At 44.5% G+C, this 16,125-nt stretch overlaps 1 protein-coding gene across 4 annotated transcripts in view; it reads left to right on the forward strand.

Annotated features, from left to right (window-relative positions):
- LOC311052848 (protein bicaudal D homolog 2-like) overlaps positions 1–16,125 on the forward strand; it is a 424,382-nt gene that overhangs the window by 52,474 nt on the left and 355,783 nt on the right. For all 4 annotated transcript variants that reach the window (XR_014601558.1, XR_014601559.1, XM_084068076.1 and 1 more), the window contains exons 6-10: positions 3,578–3,835; positions 4,432–4,635; positions 5,244–5,522; positions 6,268–6,525; positions 8,310–8,461. Coding sequence is in view for 2 of the 4 variants with exons in the window: in XM_084068076.1 (XP_083924202.1) it covers positions 3,578–3,835; positions 4,432–4,635; positions 5,244–5,522; positions 6,268–6,525; positions 8,310–8,461 (1,151 nt within the window). In the remaining 2 variants the exon portion in view is untranslated. The remainder of the gene's footprint in view (positions 1–3,577; positions 3,836–4,431; positions 4,636–5,243; positions 5,523–6,267; positions 6,526–8,309; positions 8,462–16,125) is intronic.

Here is a 16,125-nt window from a genome sequence, read left to right on the forward strand (position 1 = left end):
TAGTTCCATTGATCCAACCCGGAACACAATGGATTGATTAATTGATCATTAAGATAAACATGCTTTGAAAATGCACACGGCCCACTGGGAACTATTAAATATAGAGCTTTCTGTCTTTTATTTTATTTTGGTGCTATTCCTGTAAAATCAATCATTTTAGTCAATGTTTTTGTTCAACATAAACACAACAACAACATCCCATCCGTAACCACCCCCCAATACCAAATCATTGCAAATTACATACTATATCCTGGATGAAAACGAGGATAAACATAAAATATGGGACATGCATGTCCAGTAGACATCACTGGATGTCAGCATAAATTTACATTTTAAACACATCTACCCAGAAATCTGTACATCTAATAATTTTAAGACTGCTTTATACTGCCGCAATTTCACTAATTGCATTCGGCTGGGCCTTTACCTTTCACATGCTAATGGCCTTTTTGTTGTTTAAATATTGATTTTTTTCATAGAGTCAAGTATATGTAAAGGATCATTTAGCTCTGAGACCAGCCTTATTCTGTGGTGATCTTTCATTCCACAGACATATGGATATGGATATATATAGGACAGATTGACTGGAATTCCTGAAATACCCAGATCACTGTAAATGACCCATCTCACCTCACAGATGGGTGAACCCTTAATGGCACACATCAGTCTTTCCACCAGAGGAAGTCGGGATATTTGCTCGATAGAGGAGTTGTTTGGAAAGGCTCCATCCATCTCATTATGATGCATTATATGTCACTGACCCCTTGCAGCCGATAACCAGATCAATAACAGACCACTCACGTACAGTCATTAAAGCACCAGGCATGATACTTGGGTCTCCTTTTACTGTAATTTCTAAGCACTGGTGCAACAATAGCTCATATAGGCAATCTACAAGCTCATGGCGCGATGCAATGCGTTGTGAGCTTGCAGATCTGCTATTTTTGCCCTTTTTTTTATTTTTTATATTTACAAGTGCTTTCACCACAATTCCTAAAGGCTGCAATCTCCTTTCAAACATGTTAGATGTGGTTCTTCAAGGCAGTGGAGTCATGTCCTTATTGAGTCAGTGGAGTCATGTCCTTATTAAGTCAGTGGAGTCATGTCCTTATTGAGTCAGTGGAGTCAAGTCCTTATTGAGTCAGTGGAGTCAAGTCCTTATTGAGTCAGTGGAATCATGTCCTTATTGTGTGAGCTAGATCCTGGGCCAGGCTTCTAGCCACATCTAAATCCCGTTAAAGACCTCCATCTACCCATCCCTAGGCCGTTGAGCTTTGAGGCAGCAGGTGGTGGCCCCAGCAGGAGGTGGCACCAGCAAGAGGTGGCACCAGCGGGTGGTGCCACCAGTGGACCTCCTGCCATCTGCCAGATAGTCCCATGAGGCCAGCTCAGGCCACGCTTGAGCAATCACCAAGAATCAAGAGCGCTTTTATGTGTCACCTACTGTACTTAGTACAAGTACAAGCAGTGAAATGTTGGTGGGACCTGTTCTATGGAACAGAACAATACAACACAAATAATAGTAATACAAAATAAAAAAGGTAATAATACTGGATGAGATGGTGGTAAAAGCAGATACAGATAGAATGACAGGCACAATATCTTTTTGGCAGTAGTGAAAAAAGGTCTGCAAGAGCAGAGGTGCAATTCTCTGCTTTTGCAGAGAATGTTCATTTGTTTTGCCCTTTATCAAATATGTGGTTGCTTTAGTGCTTCCTGCTTCGTCTCAGCGCAGTGTGACAATGCCATTCCACAGATTCCAGACAGTAACCAGGAGAAACCAAAGCTTATTTACCGTACTCAGCCATGCTCTGTTGTCCTTCTTCCTCTCCTAGTTCTATTGATTAGTCGTGACTCACCGATCAATAACACCAGCCAATCCGCTCCTTGTACGCACGCCACCGGAAATCCCCAATGCCGTCTAGAATCCCATCTAAAATGGCTGTTGTGGGAATAGGATGCGTATAGTGATGCGTGTTGGATGCTCTTTAACACACGGCCCCTCTTCCACATTTAGGTCATGTCACTCTGCATTAGAGCATGCTAGAGGAGTCCTAGATGTAAATACGCAGTCTCACTCTTCATTAACATGCCAAATAGTCCAAGCAATGAAGCAATTGCAGCGTTCCCTGCAGCATTACAGTTTGCATCATAAACTGCGCATAATTTCTGTGGAGGTTATTGTTTGATTGACATCTTTATTGAACAATGCATATATTATGCAACAACATGCAGATGCACATGAGGAGGTTATGTTTTAATTGAACCTTTATTTAACCAGGTAGACAAATTTAGAACAAATTCTTATTTACAATTGTGGCCTGTTAAAAAAGGAAGGCCTCTTGAGGGAGAGTGGGGGAGGGGCTAAAAGAAAACAAAGACATCAATATTCTGGTTAAAAGCAAGTAAAAAAACATAAAATTAAGCAAGGAAAATAGACAATCAATATATAGAATCAATAAAACGGAAACATAGACACCGCATCAGTGCAATATCCAGTTAAGACAATAAAACAAGCTGTGCTAACTGTCTGAATGATGAGCATACTTTATTGTACCATGTCATCCTTCTAATCTCCCTTAGTTTGAGTGCAGCAATCATGGAATGCTGAACCGTAAAATTAGTGGGCCCTTGAACTCGTCAAGGATGGCATTAATTACACCATGGCTTCTATTTGGGTGACATTCTTCCAGATCTAGGCCTGTTCTGCACTAATGAATGTTTTATAAGGACGAGCATGACTGAAATGCTTTTAGATTATTCACAGTCTCTAGCACTTAAATATCTGTGTGTGCGCGCGCAACCGCACGAGTGTGTGTAAGCGGACCCGCCCTGGTCTCTGCCAGTACTGAGCTCAACCTGTTCCAAACACTCCTCAAACACTCCTCAACGCTGACCCGGGTGCTCGGCTGGCCGGGGGCGTGCCAGCGGTGCCAGGCTCACATGCAAGTGCATTGTGGGTAGGGTTACAGGACATGTGATACTAATTGAAAGCGTAGGACCCATGCACACATCTAGCTTCCCGAGTATCCCTTCAAGGGCCTGTGTCCAAAGAAAGCATTTTCTGAGCTGCCTTTCTAGCTTGCGTTGCACGCTGGAGTGCTCCTCTTCCTATCGCCGAGCATTGCATGTCAGCGCTCACGGCATCCAGCATTTTTTTGCTGGAGTGCTCTGGGCATCAAAGTAGTTCGACTTTTGGGAGAGGAGTACCGCTCATCCATGTCACTTTCCCATGCAGAGAGTTGGAGAGACGCGCCCACAAGCTTATTTGCATCAACACCTAGGGATGTGCAAAAGTCAAATTTCCGTCTAGTCGGTGGGTTGCCTGAGAGCAGTTAGTTTTTTTTTAAACTTAGTTTTTTGGGGCGTTTTCACAGAAGCATTCATTATCTAAGAAAATCCTATTTTATAAACATTGTAATATAACACTAATCCGAATCTGTTAACACTCATGGAAGACTCACAATAAAAACATTTATAAAAAAAAAAATCTGTAAAAAGACATAAAAACCAAAAAACATCAAGTCCATAATAGTCTTCTCTGCCTCTACCCCACCTCCCTGTCTCTCCTCACCAGATGGAGCGTGAGAAGGTCAACCTGATGTCCAACCTGCAGGACTCCCAGAAGCAGCTGGAGCAGGCCAACGGCGCTCTGTCGGAGCACCAGGAGAAGGTCAACCGCCTGAGCGAGAACCTCAGTGCCATCCGCAAGCTCCAGGCCAGCAAGGAGCGCCAGTCGGCCCTGGACAACGAGAAGGAGCGCGACAGCCACGAGGACGGGGACTACTACGAGGTGGACATCAACGGACCCGAGATCCTGGAGTGCAAGTACAAGGTACAGATAAAACGTGTTCCTTCCTTTCCACGATGTGAAGATCTTTTCTCCAGGTTGTGGTGTCTGAAGCGGGCAGTGGTGTAAAGTAACTAAGTACATTTACTCAAGTGCAGTACACTTAAGTACAATTTTGAGGTACTTTTACTTTACTGGAGTATTTCCAATTGTCGATACTTTTACTTCTACTCCACTACATCTCAGAGGCAAATATTGTACTTGTACTCCACTGCAATTATTTGAACACTTTAGTTACTAGTTACTTTGCAGACATACATTATTACATTATAAAACATACATTAACCACTTTAGCCCTATTTTATACCTAGGCTATTTTAAAAAAAGCCGATCTACAAGCTCACGTTTACATGCTCACCGGCTATTTTCAAACATTTTAGTACTTTTACTTTTGGTACTTTAAGTACATTTTGATACCAAAACGTTTGTACTTTTACTCAAGTAAATGTTTAATTCCGGACTTTTACTTGTAACAGAGTACTTCTACATTGCAGTATTGATACTTTTACCTAAGTAAAGAATTTGAGTACTTTTTCCCACCACTGGAAGCGGGTCAGCTAACGGCATCTCTTCTTCTCCAGGTTGCGGTGTCTGAAGCCGGCGAGCTCAAGGAGGAGCTGAAGACCCTGAAGGCCGAGTACCAGAGCTGTCAGTCCCGCTATGAGGAGGAGAGCCGGCGCCTGGAGAACGACGTCACCACGCTGGGACAGAAGCTGGCGCTGCTGGAGAAGAGCAGCCGCAAGGAGAGCGAGGAGAAGACCAGGCTGGAGAAGGAGCTACGCAAGGTGAGGAGCAGACAGTACACTCAACCAACACTCTCCTCCTTCTCCTCAGTTCATTATTGTTCATTTGTTTTGTTTTTTTGTGGGGGGGGGGGTTCAACATTTTATTGTCAACACAGAATACAGGGTGAAAGTGAGGTGAAATTCTTCACTGTTGCAGTTTAAAGGGCTAGTTAACTAAAAAATAACTTATTTTCTATCAATTACACACCCCATGAAGCCTTGAATTCATGGAGTTTTTTTTTGTTTTTGTCACATTCCTAAGCAAATTATTTGATGACCGGCGGAAAGATGCTAATGTCACTTTGAGTCTCCTACCGGAGCCGCCGCCGGTCGTCAAATTATACATAAAGTCTCCATGGGGTGTGTAATCAATCGAAAAAAAAGTAATTTTGAAAATAATAGCAGGTTAAAATCAGTGTCATGTAGATTAGAAATCCTAGATATAAGCGCAAAAGGAGCATTCAGTACAATACCCAATCAATAAAAGACAAAGTCAACAAACGTAGGTTTTCTTTCAGCAGTCTGATAGTATCATCAGCGTATTTTTAACTCTGTGTTTTTTGTGTATTTATCGTTGCTAATCGATGTCTTCCGTTGTGTATTTTCAGGTCAGCGACGTGGCCGGCGAGTCCCAGGGCAGCCTGAGTGTGGCCCAGGACGAGCTGGTCACCTTCAGCGAGGAGCTGGCCACCCTCTACAACCACGTGTGCATGTGCAACAACGAGACGCCCAACCGCGTCATGCTGGACTTCTACAAGGAGGGCAAGGGCGGCCGCACCAGTCCAGAGGGCCGTGGTCGCCGCTCGCCCATCCTGCTCACCAAGGGCCTGTTCCCCGAGCCCCCCAAGGCCGACGACGGAGCCCCGTCCCCACCCCTCTCCTCCCCGGTACGCCTGTCGCAATTATTGAATAATTGCCTCATCACAATTGTCAGAGATAATTGCAATAATTTTTGCATAATCTTTTCCATTCATCTGTTTGAATTAATCTATTAAAAATGTTAAAAAAGCCGATCTACAAGCCCCCACGGCTATATTTTCAAACGTTTGAAAGTATAAAAAAATGTATTAAATGCATGGCCTGGTTTGGCCATAGTACATCATTTATTTAGATTTGTGTTACCGGTCATTGCAGTATTTATTTAAAGGAGTAGTTCACCCAAAAAAAATACTTATTTTCTATCAATTACACACCCCATGAAGCATTGAATTCATGGAGTTCTTTTTGTTTTTGTCACATTCCTAAGCCAATAATTTGATGACTGGTGTATTTCCGGTAGGAGACTCAAAGAGTCTACTTTGAGTCTCCTACCGCAACATTAGCATCTTTCAGCCGGTCATCAAATTATTGGCTTAGGAATGCGACAAAAACAAAGAAATCTCCATGAAATCAATGCTTCATGGGGTGTGTAATTGATAGAAACTAAGTAATGTTTTTGGGTGAACTACTCCTTTAAGTTATTTGTCATACAGTATCTGCTCTGTGCAACTTTTGTCTCCAAAGACTCAAAGGCAAACAGTGAAGCAATTTTGATTCATACGATTGTTCCAACTTTAAACGTCAATCACAACTATTTGTGCAACTATTTAATCGTTCAACTAAAACTAGAACGTGACGTTACAACCCCTATAGGTGTCGGACTCCCGCCGCGAGCCCATGAACATCTACAACCTGGTGGCCATCATCCGCGACCAGATCAAGCACCTGCAGCTGGCGGTGGACCGCACCTCGGAGCTGTCCCGCCAGCGGGTGGCCTCCCTGGAGCTGGGCACGGTGGCCGACAAGGACAAGGAGGCGTGCATGGCGGAGATCCTCAAGCTCAAGTCCCTGCTCAGCACCAAGCGGGAGCAGATCGCCACGCTGAGGACCGTGCTGAAGGCCAACAAGCAGGTCTGTGTGTGTCCACCTGTCTGTGTCTCTTGGCCAGTGGTTCTTAGACTGCAAGGAACCCGGTAACTCTGAGAGTGTACAAATGGAACCAAATGGACCCTTACGGGTCCATTTGGTTCCATTTGTACACTCTCAGAGTTAAAGACATGCAAGGGTGTCCATTTGGAAGCCCTTCAAGGAACCCCGAGGGTCCCTGGACCCCACTTAAAGGGATAGTTCACCCCCAAAATTACTTTTTTTTCCTATCGATGAGTCACCCCATGGAGACTTGAATTCATGACAACATTTATAAAAAACGATTAAAAAAAGTATTTTTTGGGGTGAACTATCCCTTTAAAGGACCACTGCTCTCTAGGCCAACTACTACTACAGGGGGTCCTCAGAGTTTACTACAGGGGGGGGCATCGAATGTATGTGACAGGAACGTCTTTCTTTCTTTTCTTTTCTTCATTTTGTTTTTCAAAAACGTTCAAATGTCTGAAAATACATAGGAATCCAGGAATATTATTAGCAAAGATAACGTGTAAACAAACAAACAAACAAAACATTAGTTTAGACAACATGATGATAGTGTTGTCGATGGAATCTATGAAGCCATTAAAGCCGCAGCATCACTTGGAGGAAACCCATAGTCACTGAAAAGCAAAACCTGTGTAATACTTCCAAGCTATAGTCTCAACTCTCTGATGGGACAATCAGATAAATATGGTCAGCTAGCATTGAAAGCCTCTTATCACGTTGTATGGAAGGCTTTCAACAAAAAAAAAAACGGAGTCCATGGCCTGACAACGTTTTAAGACCCCCTGCTCTATAGGCTCCAGACAGTCCGTCTTAACAGGCTTCATTTTGATCCCCAACATTTGTTCACTTTACAAATATTTATTGTTTGAAAGGCAGAAACAGGGAGGCGGCTTGCTATTTCAGCTAGAATCAGCTGCTGCAGAGCCCCAGATCCATAACAAACACTGCCGTGCGTGGGAGTCTGTGTGCATGTGTGTGTGGGCGTGCGTGTGTGTGGTGGAGACTGCAGTCTTGTGGCGTCAGCTGCCCAGTGACTCTGTGCCATGTGTGTGGGTGGGTGTGTGGGTGGGTGAGAGGAAAAGACCCCCAGGGAACTAAAAGGCTCCTAACCAGGCAGGCAGTGCAGACAGTTGTTACTGCTACAGCTCTTTGAAAGATGTGTGTGGTTAGTTACTCTCTGAACGTTAGAGCAGGACAGAGACATGAAAACCTCATAAACAAACACACACACGCACATACCTGTGTGTTTGTGTTTTCTTTTAATTAACAGCCAACAAAGCCAACCGAGAGGCAGTGGTGGAAATAAGTACTCAAATATCTACAAGCTCACTGTGAGCTTGTAGATCGGCTATTTTCAAATAGCCTAGGTATAAAATAGGGCTAAAGTGGTTAATGTATGTTTTATAATGTAATAATTTATATCTGCAAAGTACCTACTGTAGTTACTAAAGTTTTCAAATAATTGTAGTGGAGTAAACGTACAATATTTGCCTCTGAGATGTAGTGGAGTAGAAGTAAAAGTACTGAAAACTGGAAATACTCCAGTAAAGTAAAAGTACCCCAAAAAGGTACAGTACTTGAGTAAATGTACTTAGTTACTTTACACCACTGCCAAGAGGTGTGGCGAGGTTTACTACGGGTCACAAGTTATAGCTTTGAAGTGCCACGCCGGCGCCCGCGGGGAACAAAGATCCTGTGTGGCTCACATGAGGTGAACCTTCCTTTCTGATTCATTGTTGTGTTTTTGTGTTGTGTTCCCTCAGACGGCTGAAGTGGCGCTGGCCAACCTGAAGAGCAAATATGAGAACGAGAAGGCCATGGTGACCGAGACCATGATGAAGCTGAGGAACGAGCTCAAAGCGCTGAAGGAGGACGCCGCCACCTTCTCCTCACTCAGAGCCATGTTCGCCACACGGTACGTCATTTACACTTTTCCGTGCCAGGGACCCCCAAATTCATAGGTATTTGGCCATGAATTATTATTTTAATAAGTGATTAATCTGTCCATAATCAATTTGTTATTATTTGGTTACTCTACACTACATAAAATGACGGTGAACCCAAACAGACATCTTGAAGTGTCTTAGTTTGCTTACTCGGTCAAAAACGCAACCCTTCCCAATATGGAGCAAAGACAATACAGTACATCCACATTTTGGTGAAGTTGTAAAAAAACAACAACATAATATTATCTATTTACTTAGGCCATTCAAAAGATAGTTGATCTACAAGCTCGTAGATCTGTAGATCTGCTATTTTTTAAGTATAAAATAATGGCAAAAAGTCACAGATGCTTTCCCGGTCTTAATGGGTTAATTGACTGTTGATAGAGTTTCACACCTATACTGTATTTCCATATCAACCATCCTGTTCACTCACTACGTTTGTCCAAGAGGAAATACCATAGCATGCAAATTGTTTTGCACACTTCCCCAAACACATTGGATACTGATAATGTTGACCCAGTGTCATGATACCATCTGGCTATTTTTGGCACATGTCATTAATCCATTGTTAAAAACACTACATAATACAACATACCGAGATGTTAAAACTAAGCTAAAGCCATGTTTATTATCATGTAATCCATATGGCCATATGGTTGCTTTCTATGTATCCATTATATTATTCCAATATGACACCTTTTAGAAGGATATTGTTTTTATGGATGTGGGCCATGGAGGGATGTACACTGATGTTAGGATGGAGAAGGGTTATAATCTCGGCGTATCATCATCAGTGGAGTAGTGACTCCTCTGTGTGTGTGTGTGTGTGTGTGTGTGTGTGTGTGTGTGTGTGTGTGTGTGTGTGTGTGTGTGTGTGTGTGTGTGTGTGTGTGTGTGTGTGTGTGTGTGTGTGTGTGTGTGTGTGTGTGTGTGTGTGTGTGTGTGTGTCGCAGGGGGGTGCACAGACACTTAACCCCCTCAGATACTTGTTAAGCTTTGTGATTCCTATAAGAAGCAGGCCAAAGGTTCTGTTGTAATCCTCTACCTCGGCCTGGTGTAGATTAAACTAACACAAACACACCCATTTCTCTGTGAGAGCATGTTTGTGCTCAAATACTGATTCATTTCACATTTGCAATGGCTTGTATAAAAGTTTTTTTAACAGTATTGGGTACTTTCCATGCAGTATAGTGGAATCTGTCATGCCGCAATGTGCCAATTTTCTCTGACCAATCAGTACTGTGCAGTGTTTTCGCATCACTTTTGGGTATCGACAACCACCAGAGCTCACTTAGAAGCTAAATGGAGGTGATGGCATAAAGCAGGGGTCTTCAACAGGGGGTCCGGGACCCCTAGGGGGTCCTCAGAGTTACTACAGGGAGGCCGCCAAATCTCTGTGTGATATGATTTTATTTTACATTAACCACTTGAACCCTAACATCCCTTTTCTGAGGAGAACTTAAGCCAAAAATAGTAGATCGGCTACTTTTGGCAAAGACCCTGCTTCATCTCTCTCTCAGCTAGGGGTTCCTTGGCCTGAAAAACATTGAAGACCCCTGGCATAAAGGAACCGGGTACTTTTAACTGATGGGTTTAGATTGATTTAGTTACCCAGGGTCCCCCAGTGGTCTATACTTGGTCCCTTCCTTTTTTCCCTCTACACCTTTCAGTGAAAATGGACAATCTACAAGCTCACAACCTGCCTTCGTTGTGAGCTTGTAGATCGGCTAGTTTCGCAGAGTGGCAGATTTCTGCCAAATGTTCGCCTATTATGGCATGCCCAGAATAGAGACGCAAGGGTTCATGTGGTGAAGACACCCCTGCAATCCACAGCAAAGCACAAACTGTGCCACCGGGCAGCAGGAGCAGAGAATGACAGTAGAGAGAGAGAGAGAATGTACACTCAGCATCCCCCACCCCCTCCATGTCATGCAGAAATTCAATCAGATTTTTCTGAAGCGAACTCCATATTACCTGCAGCGAACAGACAATTAGAGACGTGAGGAAAACTCCCCTGTCGGCACATACGAGAGTTTGTGTTGTCATGACGATTTGGCGCAGTGCAGTGCGAGGGCCAGATGGTAGCAGGAGGGATGTGGGTGTTATGCTAAGCTATCTGGACTACAAGATGTACATGTATGTAACAGGAGAAAGCCTGCTCTCCACTTATCTCACTCTCGCTGCTAAATATAATCTGTTGTGACAGTGTGCAAGGTGGAAATCTGCCACTTGCGGGACTTTTCTTCCTAGAGCCAGGCCGACCAGGCAATTATTGCACTTTTTTGACCACCTCGCTATCAGCAATTATTCAGGCCATGTGTCAAACATTTTAACCACTTTCAATCTGATGTCCCTGTTTTGAGCATGTCTTTAAAAGCGAAAATGTTCAAACATTTTCTTCAAAGATAAAAAAAACTAAATTGCTGATATGTTGAATTGAATTAGCAATTTTAAGACATTTTCTCAAACTTAATGTCATCACGGTATCCCAGTACTTTGATTTCTAGCGTTTTCACTACAGAGAAATTGTAATTCCGCCAGTACATGCCGTAAAAGTTACTAGGAACCTTGCCCTAAAATTTTTAACACCAAAACTGCCGGCACTCAAGATCAGTGCCCGTTTTCACGTGAGATGCATTTCAAAATTTCCACTATACTTCCTGCTCTTTGGCTATGTGAAAACAGGGTATACGTTTTACAATTGATTAGAATAGATTTTGCGCCCAAAATAATTGGCTACTCTAAATTCAAAGAAGTCAAAATAATTTTGCGCTTTTTGATAGAATATCGGTAACCCAAAAACTGGATTGGTATTGGGGCCCAAAAAGCTGTCATCGGTCGGTCTCTCCAGGCAGGCGTCCATGAAGAAGCATCACCTCTTTTGCTATCAGGGCAGGAAGGGTGCGAGATAAGATTGGCGGTTCAAGTCCGGTCCATGTCAAGTCTCTCTTTCCTGTGTGCCGTCCTCTTCATGATAACACCATACAGCCTGGGCCCACACAGGAAAGCACTTACAGTAGCATCTACTCCCCAGTGTTCTACCATGTAAGGTGATGGACACATCTGTGCTAATGCTCATGAACACTGAACCACTAATGGTTCTCAAAGCGGCATCCGGCCCAGGGGTCCTTCTTGGAGGAGTTCCAGGGGGTCCCCAGCAAAATAACCCAAAGTTCACCCAATTCACCCTATTAATAGATATTCAGATCATTGGTATTAACTACTTAAACCCTATATACTTTGTTGACCGGGATCCCCCAGGGGTCTATACTTGGTTCCCCCCCCCCCCCCCCCCCCCCTTTTTCCCTCTACACCAAATCTACATATTCACAGTCCGTCGCAACGACTGGCTATTTTAGCAGAATGTACGCCTATTATAACGTGCCCAGAATAGGGACGTTAGCGTTCATGTGCTTAAATCTAATTTAACAAGAAAAATAATTCTGGGGTCCCTGCCTAATGCGAATTATTTTCAAATGTGGGTCCGCGGCCCAGGGAGGATAGACTGAGGTTTTCACTGTGTATGTAATGTTGTGTTTATGGGACCAGAGTATTGGTATGTAAATTCAATCCTATTTGTGAGTGGGGTATATAGGCAGGGGGGACGGGGTGGGGTATAGGGGGCTCTTTGAGAGGCTGGGGGACCGAGTTGGTCCGACATTTCCCACACTCCCCCATCCATCCATCCCCCTCGCTCCTCGTCCTCTGGTTTGGCGGGGCGAAGGAGGCGGGGGAGGTGGTCGTCTTTCGTTTAATAAAGCCCATTCTGAGTGGTCTTTCTCATGCTAATCGATCAGTCCATGAAGGTGGACTTCTAGAGAAGTTGAGACGTGGTGAAGTGTCTCCGATATGAGGTGTGTGTGTGTGGGGTCCCGCACACAGAGGATAAAAGGGGGAAATGAAACAGATTTGTTGCCTTTCTGTGGGATTAGTGTTGAGTTATATGCTTGTGTGTGTGTGTGTGTGTGTGTGTGTGTGTGTGTGTGTGTGTGTGTGTGTGTGTGTGTGTGTGTGTGTGTGTGTGTGTGTGTGTGTGTGTGTGTGTGTGTGTGTGTGTGTGTGCATGCGATTATATTGGCAAAAATGCATATACTGTACACTACATGACCATATGTTTGTACCTATCTGTCAAAAGGATAAAACCCCCAAAAACCTTGAGAGCTTATTTCCATTCTAGTCCTTTGAGTGCAAATGTGGGGCTAGCAGAGACAAATATTATCAATAATAAACACATTGATACAGTTTCAACATGCTAGACAAGTAAAATAGAAAAGAACAACATGGATATTGTAAATGGGTACTCTGTGTGTGTGTGTGTGTGTGTGTGTGTGTGTGTGTGTGTGTGTGTGTGTGTGTGTGTGTGTGTGTGTGTGTGTGTGTGTGTGTGTGTGTGTGTGTGTGTGTGTGTGTGTGTGTGTGTGTGCGCGCGCGCGTGTGCGTTTGTGTGTTTGTTTCTCCAGCTGCAGTCTCATGTGGTATCAAGTTAACCATAAACCCCTGCCCCCTAACATTCCTCAGACATGCCTCCGCATGCAGACATGCCTGGACATGCACACATTGTCATTAACAGCCAGACAGGACCCCCACCTCATACATACATACACCCTTTGTGCATGCGTCTCGTTCTTCCATTCATATGCTCTTATTCTTTAATTTCTTTCTTTGTCTCTATTCTGCCTGTGATGTCCTACCCACTGTGACCAATCATGGCACTGCAAACAACAAGAACACAGCTGAAGAGGGTGTGTGTGTGTGGGTGTGTGGGAGTTTCAGATCCCTTCACTTCAGTTATGTGCCTGCATGATCGCATGTTTGGGTGCAGCTGAATGCCTTTGTGTGTGCGTGTGCGTGTGCGTGTGCGTGTGCGTGTGCGTGTGCGTGTGTGTGTGTGTGTGTGTGTGTGTGTGTGTGTGTCTTTGTGCTGTGCATGCGTGCGTGAATATGAGTGTGAAAGCATATCTCCTAACCCCTGAGGTTACTGTAAATGATCCCAGAGAGACGTAAACCCCCTGTCCATCAGTGCATTCAATGTAGTGACTGTTCATCCACAAAAGACCCCCGCCTGCCCTCCAACCCCCCCGTCCCCGTCCCCACCCGTCCCGAGCCTACATCCCATCAGAAGGCCAAGAAGGCCTCCATTGTACGCCTTCAGTCCCCACTAGAATGGAGATTCCTCTTTTATTGGTTTATTTTTTTTTCCCGGGAAAACCCATGACCTCGCATCCCCCAGCAGCCGTCCCACCATCTTAAGGGGCGCTGCCCCTTCGCAGGGAGTCCCCCCGACCCACACTGCGTTTAATGAAGCAACACTGATCCCTTTTGTCTGGGTGTGTGTGTGTTTGTGTGTGTGTGTCTGTGTGTCTGTGCGTGCGGTGATCTAGGGTAGGGGCAGAAGTTCACACGGAGCGCAACCACGTGCAACAGAAACACAACAGATCCAGCAGCCAATGGCCAATACCCAAACAAAAACATTAGATCCCATGTTGACCAATCAGAACAGGCCATAGCGCTAGTGTGTGCTAACATTGAAACGGATGAATGGCATGAACAGTCCATTGTAGGACTTTTCAGGGTTAGGCATCGTTGTTTTTCTAAGTCAGTCCAGGCCTTGGCTGTTGGCTGTTATTACTGGTTAAGGCGTTTTTCCGATAAAGTCTGTGTTATTATCTCAAGGGTGTGTTTGCGACTAAAGAAGCAATAATGTGTGCACGTCTGCCTGTCGGATAATCTCTTGAGTGGCTTTGTTGGAGCACAGCTGAAGGCTAAGGTGTTATTCATACATGTAGCCGACCTCCCCTTTCACAGTCTGACATTTAGCAGACACTCTTATCCAGAGCGACTTGCAACAAGAGCCCGACCGATGCCAGATGTTTGGGTCAGAGGCCCATCCCGATGTTGGAGACTCCTTGACCACTGATTGCCGATGTTTTGACCCATATTTTCCACCCATATTCGATCGACAAGCTCACAACACATTGTGTTGTCAGTCACGCATTGTAAGGCGTCTTGAGCATTTTTTAAAACTACACATCGGCTGCATAATTGCAGATGCCGATGTCGTCAAAAAAGTCAAATAATGGCCGATATATCAGTCTAGCTCTACTTGCAACATGCAAGATCGGTTCTTTTTTGCAGAGGTGTGTCATTCATCACTGCAAAAAAAGAAAAAAACATGAATGCATGCTTTGTCTGAGATAGGGAGAGGCTGCAGCAGGTTGCAGAAGATAAATAAATAAGAATGTCAGGGAGTTACTGCAGGTGTAGGAGGGAGAGAACATGAATGAAAGATGGATGAAGGCTAAAGTGGACAGAAAGCGTGAGGCGATGGAGAAATGGACCAAGATGACAGTGTGTCACAATGTCACAATGTCACGTGCATGACCCACTTTTTTTTCTCACCTTTTTTTTCTTTTAACAGCTGTCCGTGCACCAGTGCATTTACACTCACACACATGTACACTACAGCACACACACTCACTCCACAAGGGCAGCGGGAGACAGTGGATTCTGCCGCAGTGCTGCAGACAGTCTGAGCCTGCTTGTGGTATTTTACACAGACGTGGCTGATGGAGGGGCTCGGGTTGTCAAATATATTTGAGAATAGGTGTGGAGAGGTTGAAGCTGTACTCTTGTGTCGTGGTGTCTGTCTTGTGCGTCTCTCCATTTCCTTGTTCCGTCTCGTCCTCAACTAAGTCCTCCGGTCACGCGTGAGGGATCTTCCTCGCGACCCCCCAGGGTTAAGTCTTTTTATCCTTTGTGTGTGTGTGTGTGTGTGTGTGTGTGTGTGTGTGTGTGTGTGTGTGTGTGTGTGTGTGTGTGTTCTATTTTTGACTGCAGCCTAGCATACACCTCTCACTACTCCCTCTACCTTTGCACGTCTCTGTCACATTCATTTATGAAAAAATATGAAATATGGAGAGATACAATGCCAGAGAGTGACAGTATTTTGCAGGTGGGATGTTGGCAGTGAGTCACTGCTGCTAGGCTGGTTTTGTGAGAGAGGGGAAGCTGAGCTCCATGCTGCATTTGCAACAGAATAGTTGTTCTGTTGAGCGGAGTATAGAGAGTTGTGGAAATGGCTCTGGAAGACAGTGGTCCTGAAAGTGGGGTCCAGGGAAAGCACAGACGAGCTGGCCAGATGTAAAGGAGAATCGAGACAACGTAGAGAGGTTACCATCAGGGGGTCCTTGCGGGCGTGCCAGGGGGTCCCCAGCAAAATGAGTTAATGTAGCGTCAAAATGTCTTTGACCACTTAAACCCTATTTTAGACTTTGGTTATTTGAAAATAGGCGATCTACACAAGCTCACAAATGTGTGAGCCTGTAAATCGACTCTTTTCAACGATTAAAAAAAAATCTTGAACAATTTGGAATAATTTTTAAACATTTTAACAACAGAAATCTTCTCTCGTGGGGGTCCCTGGCAGAACATAATTTCAGAAGGGGGTCCGGGGCCAAACACAATTTGGGGGTTTCTTGACATGAAAATGTGTGAGAAACACTCCTGTGAGACACCATTTCCGCTGAGTGGAACCAGTGGAGCCATGATGGTCTGAGAGAGACAGAAGGAGTGAAATGTCTGATGACATCATCACAGCTTAATGATGCAGGAGCTCTGGAACTCTTATCAGGCC

The sequence above is a fragment of the Gymnoscopelus microlampas genome (genome assembly GCF_963454915.1).
Source record: "Gymnoscopelus microlampas genome assembly, chromosome: 10".
In the NCBI taxonomy this organism is placed as follows: Eukaryota; Metazoa; Chordata; class Actinopteri; order Myctophiformes; family Myctophidae; genus Gymnoscopelus; species Gymnoscopelus microlampas.